Genomic DNA, 18,691 nt, shown 5'->3' with positions numbered 1-18,691 from the left:
TTAGGAACAGGAGTAGGCCATCTAGCCCCTCGAGCCTGCTCCGCCATTCAACAAGATCATGGCTGATCTGGCCATGGACTCAGCTCCACTTACCCGCCCGCTCCCCATAACCCTTAATTCCCTTATTGGTTAAAAATCTATCTATCTGTGACTTGAATACATTCAATGAGCTAGCCTCAACTGCTTCCTTGGGCAGAGAATTCCACAGATTCACAACCCTCTGGGAGAAGAAATTCCTTCTCAACTCGGTTTTAAATTGGCTCCCCCGTATTTTGAGGCTGTGCCCCCTAGTTCTAGTCTCCCCAACCAGTGGAAACAACCTCTATGTCTCTATCCCTTTCATTATTTTAAATGTTTCGATAAAATCACCTCTCATCCTTCTGAACTCCAACGAGTAAAGACCCAGTCTACTCAATCTATCATCATAAGGTAACCCCCTCATCTCCGGAATCAGCCTATTGAATCGTCTCTGTATCCCCTCCAAAGCTAGTATATCCTTCCTTAAGTAAGGCGACCAAAACTGCACGCAGTACTCCAGGTGCGGCCTCATCAATACCCTATACAGTTGCAGAAGGACCTCCCTGCTTTTGTACTCCATCCCTCTCGCAATGAAGGCCAACATTCCATTCGCCTTCCTGATTACCTGCTGCACCTGCAAACTAATTTTTTGGGATTATTGGTCCAAAAAGAGTTTCATGCACAAGGACCCCCAGGTCCCTCTGCACTGCAGCATGTTGTAATTTCTCCCCATTCAAATAATATTCCCTTTTTCTGTTTCTTTTCCCAAGGTGGATGACCTCACACTTTCCGACATTGTATTCCATCTGCCAAACCTTAGTCCATTCGCTTAACCTGTCTAAATCTCTTTGCAGCCTCTCTGTGTCCTCTACACAACCCGCTTTCCCACTAATCTTTGTGTCATCTGCAAATTTTGTTACACTACACTCTGTCCCCTCTTCCAGGTCATCTATGTATATTGTAAACAGTTGTGGTCCCAGCACCGATCCCTGTGGCACACCACTAACCACCGATTTCCAACCCGAAAAGGACCCATTTATCCCGACTTCTCTGCTTTCTGTTAGCCAGCCAATTCTCTATCCATGCTAATACATTTCCACTGACCCCGCGTACCTTTATCTTCTGCAGTAACCTTTTGTGTGGCACCTTATCGAATGCCTTTTGAAAATCTAAATACACCACATCCATCGGTACACCTCTATCCACCATGCTCGTTATATCCTCAAAGAATTCCAGTAAATTAGTTAAACATGATTTCCACTTCATGAATCCATGCTGCGTCTGCTTGATTGCACTATTCCTATCTAGATGTCCTATCTGAGTGAAGAAGTTTCCCCTCATCTCGGTCCTAAATGGCTTAGCCCTTATCCTTAGACTGTGACCCCTGGTTCTGGACTTCCCAATGTCGGGAACATTCTTCCTGCATCTAACCTGTCCAGTCCCGTCAGAATTTTGTATGTTTCTATGTGATCCCCTCTCATTCTTCTAAACTCCAGTGAATACAGCCCAGTCGATCCAGTCTCTCCTCATATGTCAGTCCTGCCATCCCGGGAATCAGTCTGGTGAACCTTCGCTGCATTCTCTCAATAGCAAGAACGTCCTTCCTCAGATTAGGAGACCAAAACTGAACACAATATTCCAGGTGAGGCCTGACCAAGGCCCTGTACAACTGCAGTAAGACCTCCCGGATTCTATACTCAAATCCCCTAGTTATGAAGGCCAACATACCATTTGCCGCCTTCACCGCCTGCTGTACCTGCAGTAGACCTACAAGTAGAATTAGAGAAATGTGGCGAGCCATTGAGCTTTAACATCTTATTTATAAGTCCAATGGTACAGCATGTGGTGACCCTATGAGTTGTACGATGCAGGTTCTTGCCATAGTTCCCACATGGTGAGTTGCTTATCTTAGCATTTGTAGGAGGAATGGAGCTAGTGGATGAGATTTCCTGCAATTGAAAGAAAAACAAATCTGAGGGTGAAATGGCGTGAACTGTCATTGAGTTCAATGTTATGGTTGAAAGGGAGAAGCGCGGAACAGCTACTGAGATTCTAGATTTGGGTAAGGCCGACTTTCAAGGGATGAGACAGAGACTGTCCACAGTAAACTGGGCAAAACTGTTAATGGATAAAACGACAGAACAATGGTGGGAGATGTTTGAAAAATAATTTAACGTGATTCAGAACCAGTTTATTCCCCTGAGGGGCAAGAGCTCTACTTGCAAAAAAAACAGCCATGGACAACTAAAGAGGCGAGGACCAGCATAAAACAAAAAGAAAAAGTATACAAAAATGCAAAAAATAGCACAGATCCTGGTGAATGGGAAAGATACAAAGAACAGCAAAGGATCACAAAACAATAAAAGCTACAAAAAGGGAGTATAAAAAGAAACTTGCAAAGGATATCAAAATTAATATGAAGAATTTTTACAATTTCATTAGGAAAAAGTAGTCGGGAGCAATGTTGGCCCATTAAAAATTGAAAGCGGTGATATTGTCAATGATAAGGAAATGATGGACAAAATTACTTTGCATCATCATTTACAGTAAAGGAAACGAATATTGAATCAGGGACAGGGACTGAATAAAATTGATATAAGATATAAGATAACAGTAATGAAGAAAATAATGGCACTAAGAGTGACAGATATCCAGGACCAGATGCTTTCCATCATCGACTTCCTTTAAAATCTGGGAACACTTGCCCTAACTATAATCTTCCAAAGTTCTCTCGATTCAGGAACCATTCCTTCAGATTGGAAAATTGCATGTCATTCCGCTATTTAAAAATGGTGAGACAGGGAAACCAGGGAATTATAGACCAGTTAGCCTCACAACTGTTGTCAGGAAATTGCTCGAGTCTATAATTAAGGATAGGGTGGCGATCCTTAACACCTTGCACATTTTTAGTTGATCAGAGAGCCAGCATGGATTTATGAAAGCTAGGTCATGCCTGACAAACCTGATTGAATTTTGAAGAGGTGACTAAAGTAGTGGATAGGGGAATGTCTATGAATGTTCTTTTATATTGACTTCCAGAAAACATTTGATAAAATCCCACATAAGAGTACGTTATCTAAGTTAGCACACAAAATTGAGGGCAAATTATTGACCTGGTTAGGAAATTGGATGTGACTAGTCGTGTCCTGCAGGGATCTGTATTGGGGTTTCAACTATTCGCAGTATTTATTAATGACTTGGATGATGGGATAGAAAGCCACAATTCCAAATTTGCTGATGACACAAAGGCGTCATCGCAGGCCGTGTAGATGAAAGGATAATGTTACAAAGGAATATTGATAGGTTAAGTGAATGTTCAAAATTGTGGCAAATGGATTTTGATGTAAGCAAATGTGAGGTCATCCACTTTGGACCTAAAAAGGATAGAATAGGGTACTTTCTAAATGGTGAAAAGCTAAAAATAGTGGATGTCCAAAGAGACTTGTGGGTCCAGGTGCATAGACCATTAAAATGTCATGAAAAGATACAGACAATAATCAAAAATGCTAATGGAATGCTGGCCTTTAATAAGAACATAAGAAATAGGAGCAGGAGTAGGCAATTTGACCCCTCGAGCCTGCTCTGCCATTCAATAAGATCATGGCTGATCTGATCACGGACTCAGCTCCACTTCCCCGCCCACTCCCATAACCCCTTATCGTTTAAGAAACTGTCTATTTCTGTCTTAAATTTATTCAATATCCCAGCTTCCACAGCTCTGAGGCAACAAATTCCACAGATTTACAACCCTCCTGAGAGAAGAAATTTCTCCTCATCTCTGTTTTAAATGGGCGGTCCCCTTATTCTAAGATCATGCCCTCTAGTTCTAGTCTCCCCCATCAGTGGAAACGTCCTCTCTGCATCCACCTTGTCAAGTTCCCTCATAATCTTGTATGTTTCGATAAGATCACCTCTCATTCTTCTCAATTCCAATGAGTAGAGGCCCAAACTACTCAACCTTTCCTTATAAGTCAACCCCCCCCCCCCATCATCTCCGGAATCAACCTCGTGAACCTTCTCTGAACTGCCTCCAAAGCAAGTATATCCGTATATCCTTTCGTAAATCTGGAAACCAAAACTGCACGCAGTATTCCAGGTGTGGCCTCACCAATACCCTGTATAGCTGTAGCAAGACTTCCCTGCTTTTATACTCCATCCCCTTTACAATAAAGGCCAAGATTCCATTGGTCTTCCTGATCACTTGCTGTGTACCTGCATACTATCCTTTTGTGTTTCATGCACAAGTACCCCCAGGTCCTGCTGTACTGCAGCACTTTGCAATCTTTCTCCATTTAAATAATAACTTGCTCTTTGATTTTTTTTCTGCCAAAGTGCATGACCTCACACTTTCCAACATAATACTCCATCTGCCAAATTTTTGCCCACTCACTTAGCCTGTCTGTCCTTTTGCAGATTTTTTGTGTCCTCCTCACACATTGCTTTTCCTCCCATCTTTGTATCATCAGCAAACTTGGCTATGTTACACTCAGTCCCTTCTTCCAAGTCGTTAATATAGATTGTAAATAGTTGGGGTCCCAGCACTGATCCCTGTGGCAAACCACGAGTTACTGGTTGCCAACCAGAGAATGAACCATTTATCCCGACTCTCTGTTTTCTGTTCGTTAGCCAATCCTCTATCCATGCTAATATATTACCCCCAACCCTGTGAACTTTTATCTTGTGCAGTAACCTTTTATGTGGCACCTTGTCAACTGCCTTCTGGAAGTCCAAATATACCACATCCACTCGTTTCCCCTTTATCCACCCTGTTCGTTACATCCTCAAAGAATTCCGGCAAATTTGTCAAACATGACTTCCCCTCATAAATCCATGCTGACTCTGTCTGACCGAATTTTGCTTTTCCTGCTACTGTTTCTTTAATAATGGACTCTCAACATTTTCCCAACCACAGGTGTTAGGCTAACTGGTCTACAGTTTCCTGTTTTTGTCTGCCTCCTTTTTTAAATAGTGGTGTTTCATTTGCAGTTTTCCAATCTGCTGGGACCTCCCCAGAATCCAGGGAATTTTGGTAAATTACAACCAATGCATCCACAATCCCTGCCACTACTTCTCTTAAGACCCTAGGATGCAAGCCATCAGGTCCAGGGAATTTATCTGCCTTTAGTCCCATTATCTTACTGAGTACCACCTCTTTAGTGATTGTGATTGTGTTAAGTTCCTCCCCCTTGACTGACTAACTGTTGGGATATTTTTATTGTCCTCTACCGTAAAGACTGATGCAAAATATTTGTTCAGAGTTTCTGCCATCTCCATGTTCCCCATTACTAATTCCCTGGTCTCGTCCTCTAAGGGACCAACATTTACTTTAGCCACCCTTTTCCTTTTTATATACCTATAGAAACTCTTGCTATCTGTTTTTATATTTTGTGCTACTTTACTTTGTTAGTCTATCTTCCCTTTCTTAATCATTTTTTTTAGTCATTCTTGGCTGATCTGAACTTGACCTCAACTCCACTTCCCTGCCCGCTCCCCATAACCCTTGACTCCCTTATCATTCAGAAATTTATCTCCACCTTAAATATATTCAATGACCCAGCCTCCACAGCTCTCGGGTAGAGAATTTCCAAAGTTTCACGAGAGAAGAAATTCCTCCTCATTTCTGTTTTTAAATGGGCGACCCTTTATTCTGAATATGTCCCTAGTTCTAGATTCTCCCATGAGGGGAAACATCCTCTCTGCATCTACCCTGTCAAGCCCCCTCAGAATCTAGTAAGTTTCAATAAGATCACCTCTCGTTCTTCCAAACTCCAATGAATATAAGCCCAACCTTTCTTCATAAGACAACCCCTTCATCTGTGGAATCAACCAATGAACCTTCTCTGAATTGCTTCCAATGCAAGTCCTTTAAATAAGGAGTCCAGAACTATCTGCAGTACTCTGTGTGGTCTCACCAACGCCCTGTACAGTTGCAGCAGGACTTCCCTACTTTGATACTCCATCGCCCTTGCAATAAAGGCCAACATTCCATTCGCCTTCCTAATTACTTGCTGTACCTGCATGCTAACTTTTTGTGTTTCATGTACAAGGACCCCCAGATCCCTCTACGGCAGCATTTTATAATCTCTCCCCATTTAAACAATAGTTTGCTTTTTTATTGTTCCTACCAAAGTGGATAACCTCACATTTTCCCACATTATACACCATCTGCCAAAATTTTTTGCCCATTCACTTAGCCTATCTATATCCCTTTGCAGATTCTTTGCGTCCTCCTCACAACTTGGTGTTCCACCTATCTTTGTATCATCAGCAAATTCGGCTATATTACACTTGGTCCCTTCATCCAAGTCATTAATATAGATTGTAAATAGTTGAGGCCCCAGCACTGATCCCTGTGGCACCCGCTAGTTACTGTTTGCCAACCTGAAAATTATCTATTTATCCCGACTCTCTGTTTTCTGTTGGTTAGCCAATCCTCTATCCATGCTAATATATTAGCCCCAACCCCATGAGCTCTTGTCTTGTGCAGTAACCTTTTATGTGGCACCTTATCGAATGCCTTCTGGAAATCCAAATACACCACATCTACTGGTTCCTCTTTATCCACCCTGCTTGTTACATCCTCAAAAGAACTCCAGCAAATTTGTCAAACATGATTTCCCTTTCATAAAACCATGCTGACTCTGCTTGTATTATGATTTTCTAAATGTCCTGCTGCTATTTCCTTAATAATGGACTCCATTTACATCTAAAGGACCAGAATACAAAGGGGTAGAAGTTATGCTGCAGCTGTACAAAACCCTGGTTACACTATATCTGGAGTACTGTGAGCAGTTCTGGGTACCACACCTTCGGAAGGATTATTGACGTTGGAGGGAATGCAGCGTAGGTTTACCCGGAGTTAAGTTACGAGGAGAGATTACACAAATGAGGGTTGTATTCCCTAGAATTTAGACGATTAAAGGGTGATCTGATCAAAGTTTTTAGGATATTAAGGGGAACAGAGAGGGTAGATAGAGAGAAACTATTTCCGCTGGTTGGAATTTCTAGGACGAGGGGGCATAGTCTAAAAATTAGAGCCAGACCATTGAGGACTGAAATTGGGAAACGCTCCTACATATAAAGGGTGGTAGAAATTTGGAACTCTCTTCTGCAAATGTCAATTGATGCTAGATCAGTTTTGATTTTAAATCTGGGATTGACATTAAGGTATTAAGGGATATGGAGTTAGGTCACAGATCAGCCATAATCTCATTGAATGATGGAACAGGCTCAAGGGGCTGAATGGCTTCCTCCTGTTCCTATGTTGAGCCTTGGTGATCAGGCCCTCCAAGTCCGGGCAACTTTGTTTATTCACGCTTACATTTCTCACTCATTGTTTTGTGCTGTTTGCATTTTGTACTTTGCCTCATTAATGGATCAATCCTAAATCATAACCACAAGATTAATTAGTATCAACAGTTTGAAATAGATGCAAGTTAACGTGAATGTGGAATTCAGCTTCGTGTCAGCTGTCGCCTCTTGAGTTAGAAAGTTGTGGGTTCAATCCCCACTCCAGGGACTTGAGCACAAAAAAAATCTAGGCTGGCACTCCAGTGTAGTGCTAAGAAAGAGCTGCACTGTTGGATGTACCGTCTTTCGGATGAGACGTTAAACCGAGGCCCCATCTGCCCTCTCAGGTGGACGTGAAAGATCCCATGGCCACTATCTCGAAGAAGAGCAGGGGAGTTATTCCTGCTGTCCTGGCCAATATTTATCCATAAATCAACATAACAAGAAACAGATTATCTGGTCATTATCACATTGCTGTTTGTGGGAGCTTGCTTGTGCGCAAATTGGCTGCTGCGTTTCCTACATTACAACAGTGACTACACTCCAAAAGTACTTCATTGGCTGTAAAACGCTTTGAGACGTCAGGTGGTCATGAAAGGCACTATATAAATCCAAGTCTTTCTTTATATGTGGGCACCATGGTGAATACATGTGTGGTCTGCAAAAAAATAAAGGTTGGACACCAATTGTGTAATGGATTTCATGGGAAGTTTGCCAAGTATTTCGCCTTGTCCCTTTTATTTTGAAATAGATCAGACTTGTCATTCCAAAAATGTGTTGCGAAATCTCGAGGGTCTGTCTGTAAAAGGAGAGCTGCATTAAAATATCACATAGGGATTTATTTTCCTACTTTCTCTGCTGAGTGATGCGTAGTAATGCCATTCTCCTTTGTTTTTAGATGTCATTTTCACAATCCGTACCTTACAAACAAATCCAGCGAGGAGGAACACCAACACAAGCAGGTAAGTAGCAATGCGGGGAGAATTTGTGTGCAGCAGGGCTCTGAACCTGAAAAGGATTGATTGCACCAGGAAGGAGACAGTGACTATACATGGAAAGCATTTGTGGAGGGAGGGGTATTGAACCTGGAGTGGCAATTTGTGCTTTTTTGGCAGGGTGGGTTTACATCCGCTGGATTGCTAGAAGCGTCCATTGGAAAGTCTGCAGCTGTAAAAGTTAACCCGCAGAGGGTTTTGTTGAACTAAATGCCAGCTGTTGCGTAGGAACCATTTCTTCTTTCATTTTGTTCTCATTGAATATCGAGTGACTTTGGGAAAAATGTTTGTTGGAAATCCTCTACAGTATTTCTTTCTCCTTTAGAAACCCAGCGCTCATCTGAGTAAGCATGCAAAGGCTCAGCTGGATGCTCTGGTGGTATATCGCACCGCGCACACGGTAAACGAGCGGCGGAGACGCTCCGAGATGCGAGACCTCTTCGAAAGACTGAAGAGAATTCTGAGGCTCCGCAGGGAGCAGAAGGCCTCAAAATACTACATTCTGAAACAGGTCTGTAAAATTATTTGATGTTGGGAATGCATATAACATTTTAATGGTAGAATTTACTGCTAAACCTTGTTATCCTACAAATACTTGACACACTCCTAACAAGTTCCTCCCTGTATTGTTTTAACAGAGATATTGGCCTGCCTGCTTCAATTATTATTGGCTGTTATTTTTTCACTTCAGACTGAACTCGAGTCGTGACTCCCTCGTCCCGATAAAAGTGTGGAGGGTACGGGGTAGCACAGGGAACACCCATCAAGGCCGGGACATAGAGGCCCTGTGAATCTTAACCGTGTATGATGTCATCAAGCCGCGACTTGGAAATGTTAATTGGGCTCCAGCCTGCCTTTGGCAGGAACCTTGTCAATGGCCTCATTCCTGTTGAAATTTCAATGGTTGGATCGAGGCCTTTTTGTATATTCTGTGTAATGCATGTGGGGATAGAGTTCTACGTGATACTAACTTGCATGGGAGAAAGACATCAGAAGAGTAGTGCTTGCTCCAGAATTAGTTGATTTTATCTGAAGTGCTAGAATAGCAACTGCTTGCAACAGATTGGAATATTTTGTGATAAGTTTCTTTTCTGTTTTAGGCATTTAGCGAAATCCAGAATCTGCAGGACCACTCTGATCGTCTATCAGCTGAGAGAAGTATCCAGTCTCGCAAAAGGGATTTACTCATTCGAAAGGTCTCCCTCTTGACAGGTAAGCACTGGCTTCAGCTCTCAGAAGAGTGGCAGAAAAGGGGAGTTGGAAACCAAGTTCTTTTGCAGTTCCTATGGGGAAGAAAAAGCCTGATGCGCTCCTCTCGTGGTTGTGGGAGGAGATTACACTCGTTTTGTGTGTCACGGGGATGTAGCAAGACTCAAGACACGAAGGTCTCCTACTGGTAGGTATAGTAGCTTATTATTGAATTAAGCTCTAGAGCTGTCATGCACCGTGCAATTTCTAAGGAGCCAAAACAGCATAAATTACCCAGAATAGTGTTCTGAGGTTTTTATGCCAGATCTACTTTACGATATCATGGCTTTTTCTACACCATAATGTGAGAACAGCAATAATTCCATGAACACGTTAAGTGTGCCTTGGTGTGTTTCTTTGAATAGACTTCGCTTGGCTCAGGTCTGGAAAAGTGATTTAACTGGAAAATTATAATACCTGTACAAGGAAGTTGGCAGTAGAGATGTGTCAAAGCTATGTACTGCAGTTTGAGTTGTACTCCACTGGGGGACACTGCCGTGCAGCACAACTTTGCAGCTGTTCCCTTGGTGCTGGCATCTTCATTACAGCAGAGCTTAAGGAGATTCCCACCATATTAATAGTAAAGAAAAAAATCTGTTTGCAGTAGATACTGCACAAGATTTGCATACAAGATTGAGAAATGACAACAGTGAAGAAGTTTGGTTTATCAAAAATAAGCCAAGTATAATGAAAATAAATACATGGGGTTCAACATTCTGTGGACCTTTGTTGAGGGGGCGGAAGTGAAATGGAGTAGGACTACCCTCCGCTGCTTTGACAAGGCTGTGACCCACCCCACCCTCAAATCGCATGATTGGGGCCATTTGTGTAGTTGTGGCGGGTGATTTGTGCTTGTGGAGGTGCAACGGAGGCACCTGCCCTGATTATCAGAGCAGCACCTTACTGCTACAAGTTAGGAAACTTAAGGCCCTTATTGGGCAAAGAAATAAGGTTCGAAATAAATCTCCATTCCCCACAATCAACTGTGGAGAAGTGTCGTGAAGGTTATTAATCCCTCTGGGCCCTGACACCTAAGGAGCTTTTAGGCTGCCCACGTCTATGGGCCTCACAGGACAATCTTGGCAGAATTCTCATGGTAGTCTTGGAAGGGGTGCAACAAAGATTCACCAGAATGATACTGGGGCTAAAGGGGTTAAATTATAAGGACAGGTCGCGTAGACAAGGCTTGCAATCCCTCGTATAGAAGATTAAGAGGTGATCTAATGGAGGTGTTGGAGATGATTAAATGAGTTGATAGGATAGATGAACTATTTCTTCTGGTGGTTGAGTCCAGAACAAGTGGGCACAACCTTAAAATTAGAGCTAGGCCATTCAGTGGTGATGTCAGGAAGCACTTCTTCAACAAAGGGTAACGGAAATCTCTCTCCCAAAAAGCTGTTGAGGCTGGGGGTCAATTGAAATGGATAAATTTTTGTTAGACAAGGGTTTTAAGGATTACAGAACCAAGGCGGGTAGATGGAATTAAGATACAGATCGGTCATGATCTAATTGAATGGCGGAGTGGGCTCAAGGGGCTGAACAGCCTTCTCCTGTTCTTATGTTCTTATCATAATTCATTAGTCATAACTTATTTTTTATTAAAGATTTTGTGGTGACTGGATATTTTGAACAAATTGATGTGGTAAAATGCTCTTTATGAAAGGTAACCTGATTAATTAAAAAATCATACATATAACTTTACCCTGGTGCTTGAACATTTGCTGGGGGATCTTATGTGGATACCAAATCGCCCTCCCCTATCGCCTGGTTTGTTCCTTTATACTGTATAATCTAGAAATTATGTTGTATGATATATATGAATAATTAATGATTCAGTTCAAATTACTTTGCTGATTTAATGGAAGCACTAACCCAGGTTCATGCCTCCCTCAAAGTAGTGGGCAGAGTAATTTCATGTCTTTTGTCAATGATGTGGAATGATGTACATCCACTACACTATTACTTGGCAGAATTTCAAGACTACGGGGCCGAGACTAGAGGGAAATTGGCCTCTTTTTAAAGTTTTTAAATTTGTCTGGGTGGTATTTGGGGCGGCTGAGGGGCGGAAGTATGTCGGGAACGGGGGGGGGGGCGGTGTCATCCGCGCTGAGCACATCAGACCAGCGCGCACATGCTGCATTGCGCTGATGCGTAGCAATGTCCCTCTCCATCAGTTAAAGGGGAGGGCCGCTGCAAGCTCTGCAGCCACTTTAGTGGCGCCCACTGGGCCACCAGGGTGCGGGGGGGGGGGTTTCGGCCGGGCCAGCGGGAGCGCCCTCTCCTTTAATAACGTACATGCCGCCCAGCCACCGGGAAAAGCTGTTGGGGGCACCGGCTGCTCCGCTCCCACGGGACAATTTCCCTCGCGGGGTGGGAACACAGGCGGGCGGAAAGGGCAATTTCTGATGGGTCAGCCCATCCACCTGCCCCCAGTCAGAAAGGCCTTATCACCCATTACTGCCTCTTAGAGGTGATAATGGACCTTAAGGAGGGAGGCAATTTCGGCCCCCTACATCTTTTAATTACATGGCGTGAAACTCAGTAACATTTTGGGTCGAGCAACATTTAGGTTAGCAATTAAAATGGGACACAAATTATGATATTTGATGGCATGAGATACAGGAGAGGGGAGAGAACGCTCAAGATGTTGAGGAAGTGATCCTCTCAACTCAACTAAGACTTGATTATCACTGTTAATTTTAGTAAATATCTGTCCTATTTTAGGAAAGACTGAGGAGGTTATTTTGAAGAAACTGGAATATATATGCGCCAAGCAGAGAGCACTGGATGTTCAGAAGAGAAATAACCTGCAGCATGAAGATGACATGGGAAAACAGCAGTGCAGCAGCTGGAGAACAACACCAAATTCATCTGAAACTATGGACTCTCTCCAGAAGGTGGCGATGAATTTGCAGAACCAAAAACCGCCCAACGTCACTATGCTCACAAGTGCCCAGGACGTAGTGCCCGAGGCCAGCACTGGCAAACCCCTAATTCTCACCAGGAAACGGTCATTGGCAGTTCCCCGTACGTAACATTTGCCTTCTATACAACAGCATGACATTATTGCAGTACTGGACACTGTGGGTGCCCATTGGTGCAACAGTGTAACGCTGCAATGTAATACTTGAATGTAGGGGGTATGATTCAGAAGGTTGTAGATGATACAAAAATTATCTGTGGTTGATAAAGAAGAAGAAAGCTGTAGACTGCAGGAAGTTATCAATCAACTGGTCAGGTGGGCAGAACAGTGGCAAGTGGAATTCAATCCAGAGAAGTGTGAGGTAAAACATTTGGGGAGGTCTAACAAGGAAAGGGGAATACACATTAAATGATAGGACACTGAGAAATGTACAGGAACAAAGGGACCTTGGAGTGCATCTCCACAGATCCCCGAAGGGAGCAGGCCACGTAGATAAGGTGGTTAAGAGGGCATATGGAATACTTGCCTTTATTAGCCAAGGCATGGAATACAAGAGCAGGGAGGTTATGCTTGAACTGTATAAAACAATAGTTAGGCCACAGCTAGAGTACTACGTGCAGTTCTGGTCACCACATTACAGGAAAGATGTGCTTGCACTAGAGAGGGTACAGTGTGGCTGTTGGGACATGAGCACCTTCTGGGTTAAGGAAAGGGCAGTTGGCCACGAGACTGTAATTTAGCGACCCTGTTGGAGGTGCCTGTATGTATGTATCATTTGAGGCTGCAGCATGCTTGGCTGTGTTGTTCCCCTTCTTTCACCCCCCTTCCTGCGACTGAATAGCCTACTGAAACTCATTGCCAAGGGTGGGGGCACATAGGTCTGCATGTGTCAATCGGGAGTCAGTACCTTCAAGAAAGGAGTAGAGAAAATTGACAAGAGAAAAAAAAAAGGAAATATCAAATAGATTTGGAGGTGAGAGATGAAGGAAGAGTTGCTTACCAGCCAGCAACGTTTTACTTGTATCTTGTCCAGGAGTGTGAGAGAGGAGTTGGAACCATTAAGTTCAGTGTTATCAATGCAACATTTGTTATAGGGCTGTTTGTTTTTTAACAGATTCTTCAGCTTCTTCTATCCCTCTGACTGCTGGGAGTTTGCTGATGACACCACAGGGACAGGTTCTTGCTTTAAAGGGCCCTCTTGTTGCTGGCCAAGCCCCAGTCTTCACCACTGAGGGACTCCTACATGGAAACCAGCTGATGCCCAAGGGAGATAGCATTGCTGGCACAAATATTGCAGGTAATACCAATGAATTTTGGATTGGATCTCGTGTACATTCTATTTTTGCAAGTGTGTGTTGCAGCAGTTAAGAAAAGGCTTGACTGAGGACTAGATAGTGCAGTGGCTTCGTACTGTGCTTTGATTTCTGGGTTTCAATACAACCACAAGATTGTGTTTGGATTAAACATTTCTCCTTCTTTCACATATTAACCAGTGCAAAAACTGATCATAATTTGGCACACATTGGTGCTAAATTGTCACTTCAGTCACAGATCGCTTGAGTGGGAAATGGAATTGTCGTAGTAGATTTTTGAAGCGCAGTTGGAAGAACTTGCAACCTGGCTACACTTGATACTGATATTGGGTGTTCCATTCCTAGCATGGATATCCCTCAATTACTGCAGGAGTTTAAAAATCCAGAAGCTTTATAAATAGAGGCATAGAGTACAAAGGCAAGAAACTTTATGTTGGGAGCGAAAGTCTCTCCTTTAACCAGTGGGTAGGGTTTCTGTGTGAAATGAATATGGGTCCTCATACTTCCATTCACAATAGTGTTGTCTTATCACCCCCACATTAGCTCCCGGTCCAGCAACATCTCAGATTAAAAATTCTCATTCTTGTTTTCAAATCCCTCCATGGCCTCGCCTTTCTCTGTAACCTCCTTTCTGCCTCTCTACCTCGCATTTGTTAAGATGCTTTTAAAATCTACTTCTTTGACCAACCTGTCCTAATAATTCTTTGCGTACTTGGGGGTGAAATAGAGGGGGGAGATCCTTTGCTTCCAACATGGTCAATCTGTTCAGTCTGCCTCTCCATAGCTTTACTTAATATGTGGGTGATTGTGTGCATACGCACATGGCTCCCGCAGAGTACCTGAATCTTACAGTTCCATTGTACAACTTATTGGTGCATCAATGGTTTTTATGCGGAAGGTGCTGCACTGAACCATTTGTCCCATTTTGTCTCATATTAATTTTGACTGCAAGTCATGAGCTCCCACCATCTTTGCCTTTGTTACTGAATCTTAAGATGTAAATAAAGTTCTCCCTGTCTCTCTCCCACTCTCTCTCTCTCTCTCTCTCTCTCCTCTCTCTCTCTCTCTCTCTCTCTCTCCAGGCATTGCTTCAGTTACTATCCAACTGCAGGGGTTGCCAGTTCCACTTCAGGTAAACAACTTTACCATTGCGGGATCACTCCGTTCCACTGAGCCGACTTCCGCGCAGTCGAACATCAGACCTCCTGGGACGGGGGCAGTAGGCTCTGGTTCAGCTGAATTGGCGCAAGAGAAGGAAGACCCATCGATAGTGGCAGAAAGTTCAGTTGGTAAGAAATAGTACATCTGTACTTCTTTTTCTGATTTCCACATTTCTTTAGAATACCAACGAATGTATAGTCCTGTATTTTCTGCTGGCTTGCATTTCAGTTCTCGCTGTCCTAAAGAGAGTAGATGGTGTACTGCATCCTGCTGAAGGTACCAGACCAAAGTGTATCAGGGAGCGTGTTAGCCAACATCTCTGTGAATCAAAAGCCGTCAAAAAGAGCCTTTTCTGGAGGACTCGCCAGATACAAATGCCTAGATAACTAACACCCCTCTCCTCGTCTTTGATTTGATACACCATACAGGAAGTACTTGTTGACCAACATAAACGACATCTGAGGGAGCATTAGTGGCATGAGCCATGATGGGTCCGAACTCAACCACCTTGATCATTTTGAGTCAATATTGAGTTTGACTTGATGCTTTGTTGGGTAGTGTAGATTGGGCTGAGTTACCTTTTATAAATATGCATCCTAATATTTTGAAGTTAAAGTTTGGCTGATAGTTCGATGGCAGCATGATGGGGAGTACTTGGGCATAAGGCACAAGATTAACTGATGCAACTTGAGTCAGAATGGTTACTGTTGAATTTTGGATTTCCAGGGTCTGATCGCAATGAAGTGACATTACAGGGTATGTGATGATTTTTGCAGTTCTTCACATGTTGCTTTTCCCATTCCTGCATATATATATATATTATATATATATATATATATAATATATATATATATTTATATGCTATTTAAATGTAAGTTGTTGTTGCTATTCAATGAGGTGCCGGATGATGGCCAAACACTTGACTGGAATGCAGATGGGAAGGTGAATCATCCAAACTGATGTTGCACACTTCACAGTATCTGTTTAAGGAACAATGGTAGATAATAGCATAGCTTGCTTGCACATCCTGTGAATGGAGAATAAGAATCGGGGAAAAATATCTTGCTTGTGAACTTGTGTGCAACGAAAGTACTTTAAAATGGTACCTACAATGCATCATTAAACTTACAATGACATGTTTTAATTGTTTTCTGCCTCTCTCCAGATAATGACGCTTCTTCCTTCCTGATGCCAAGAATAGTGAACGTGACCTCGCTGGCTACTGGAGAAACCCCATCACTGACTGTAGAAGGGGTGAACATTTCCTTTGCAGACCTAGATCTTCAACCTCTCGACTTCAGCATGAAAGGGAGAAACCAGCATCCATCACGAGGCCTGCAAACTCCTACAAACAGTAAAAGAACAAGCACGTCTGACCTAAAGAACAGCTCACCGATAACTGGGGAGTTTACTGTGCCTGGTGAAAGCGAGGTCGTGCCATTTCTTATTGTGTCGCCAGAGTCCGAACGTACCCAGCAACAAACACAGCAGGTTGTAACTTGCGTATCGGGTGCTGACAAGGTCAACAGGTCACCAAAGGCATTGGATCTCTCTGGTTTGCCTGACGGAGCTGCAGTCTCTTGCACAGAGCAGGCCTGGACTCGAGAGATGGCCTTGGCTGGATCAGCATCGATAACCGAAGTAATACTCGAAGATAAATTGGAACTCCAGCTGATGAGCAGTCGGGTGCACACATACAGCACAGGTAAAGCTATTGGGCAGAGTGACAGAGATGCAGAGCTTTCGTCATCTCAGCTACTCGAACCGTTGTTGAAAGCAAATGGCACGGCAGCTGGCGAGATGGTGGACGCTGAGGGTTTTGAGCCGTTCACTTCACTTTTAAACGAGCTTGCATTTTTAAATCAGCAGTTCTCTGACGACGAGGAAAATCCAGATGCATCTTCAATGTCGGACCACCAGGCGTTGGGCTTTATTGACAGCGGAAACCACGAGGATGGCCTGGATGAATTGTCATTGATCCATGGGCCAATAAGACTGGTGGACATTGATGGTGCTGACGGAGCCACGGATCTGAAGCAGGTGTCGGAGAGGGAGAGCGGTGGCTCCACCAGCCCCCTGGTATTGCAGCTGGAAGGGGACGACTTGAGCGTTGAGCAGCTGCTGAGCGACACGATGCCCGTGGATTCTCACAGCGAGATGGACGACGGCACACTGGACTTTGAGGACATCCCTCCGAGTGGCGCAGACAGAGCAGTAAATGTTTCCCCTCCCCCACTCGTCCACATGAAAGCCACCTCGCCTTCAACGAGCACAGAGGTTCCGAGCACATTGGACATGCTTTGGAGACCAATGCCTAAGCTGGCACCCCTGGGCTTAATCAGGATACATGTAAAGGGTGAATCACTAGCGCTGTCTGAGTCCGAGTCTGAACACTCACCAGACAATAACAAGCCTATGCCTGCACTAGCACGGATCTCGTCTCCCCAACAAACGGGCACGGAGAGCCCAAGCAGTATTTCAGGAGAACACTGCAACAATTCATCTGAGAAAGACTGATCGAACTGCTGCTTCAACATTACTCTTTTTTTTTTTCAGCTGCTTCTTGCCAGCTTATGAGGATTCTTTACAGAAAGCAAAACTAATATAATGTTAGATCTCTCCAATGGGGAGTTTAAATATGGAATTGAAATGGATGTGAATGAAATTGAGCTTTGGAAATGTGTGGTGATCATGCAGGGAGTGTTGTTATTAAAGTAACCAATGAAGTGTGTTTTAATCTGGCAACTCCCCAGATAATGGATCTGACATGCAGTTTCTGGCTGCTATCCACCATGAAGTTGTGGCGATCACAGCTGACTGCCGTAGTGCGATAGTTCGCAGGAAGCTCAGCTGAAACTGGGCATTTTAGAGCTCGGTTTTGCGATGTGGAATCCTCCATTGAAATGATTTCTGGACTTTTTGTACAGTTTCTAAATTTGCCACCTTAAGCATGAAGGTGCCGAGCATAACTTCCTGGGAGGGTGAATACACACCTTTTGTATAATAAGGAGATTTGGGCGTTGTTTGCTATAGCAATCAGTCAACTTGTAGTACCTTGTCTTGGTGGCTTTGTTAACCTCATGTTCTCAATAGCTGAGGGAGTGTTGGTGCATTCAAAATGTACCAAACCTACCTTTTGGATTTCCTGGTACTGGAACAAATGAGATTTGAAGAGAGTCTATTGTGTTGATACTGATGAAAATGAATTGACTATGTTTAGCAGTACAAGAAGCTGGATGGACAAAATCTAATGTTTGGTGTGTCTTGGAAAACATGTAAATACTGTATTTCACAATGTGGTTTTTAAAATATGTAGCAGAAATTTCTTTTTTCCTTTTGTTTCTTTGTCAAGATCCCACTATTTTTTTAGGAAATGCAGACTGCTAACACAGACCTGATTAGTACCTCCTATGTATGTGGTAAGAGGGCATGTGTGGCCTTGCAATAAAACCAGTTAAAGCAAGATACTTTATTTGTCTTTAACAGACATTGTATATACAGTTATTTGTAATTTGATGTATTGGCGACTACAATGAAGGGAGCCATGTTTTCTTGTGTTTTCATTGGGAGTGGGAGGCTGTGCCCTTGATGGAATGTATTCCTAATGTGGTACTTCAGAGGCATCAGATCACTTAACATTTTCATTCATTTATTCAGTCTCCACATACTGAATAGGCCCTCTCCATCCCTTCTGAAGTCTCCTAACTCGAATACCCTCCTTTCCTTCCCAAGTTACGATTTAA

The 18,691-nt window shown here is 43.3% G+C and overlaps 1 protein-coding gene across 5 annotated transcripts in view; it reads left to right on the top strand.

Moving 5' to 3' along the window:
* mgaa (MAX dimerization protein MGA a) overlaps nt 1-18,411 on the top strand; it is a 130,092-nt gene extending 111,681 nt beyond the window's left edge. For 4 of the 5 annotated variants that reach the window (XM_070878829.1, XM_070878830.1, XM_070878827.1 and 1 more), the window contains exons 19-25: nt 8,207-8,270; nt 8,629-8,814; nt 9,404-9,515; nt 12,276-12,578; nt 13,589-13,771; nt 14,870-15,076; nt 16,114-18,411. In XM_070878829.1, the coding sequence (XP_070734930.1) occupies nt 8,207-8,270; nt 8,629-8,814; nt 9,404-9,515; nt 12,276-12,578; nt 13,589-13,771; nt 14,870-15,076; nt 16,114-17,465 (2,407 nt within the window). In that variant the 3' untranslated portion in view covers nt 17,466-18,411. The remainder of the gene's footprint in view (nt 1-8,206; nt 8,271-8,628; nt 8,815-9,403; nt 9,516-12,275; nt 12,579-13,588; nt 13,772-14,869; nt 15,077-16,113) is intronic. The other variant, XM_070878831.1, reaches the window with a different exon arrangement.
* The last annotated feature ends 280 nt before the right edge of the window (nt 18,412-18,691 follow it).

This window comes from Pristiophorus japonicus, chromosome 4, assembly GCF_044704955.1.
Source record: "Pristiophorus japonicus isolate sPriJap1 chromosome 4, sPriJap1.hap1, whole genome shotgun sequence".
Classification (NCBI taxonomy): domain Eukaryota; kingdom Metazoa; phylum Chordata; class Chondrichthyes; family Pristiophoridae; genus Pristiophorus; species Pristiophorus japonicus.
The sequence above is the reverse complement of the archived record's forward strand: the minus strand, read 5'-3'. Positions and strand labels throughout refer to the sequence as shown.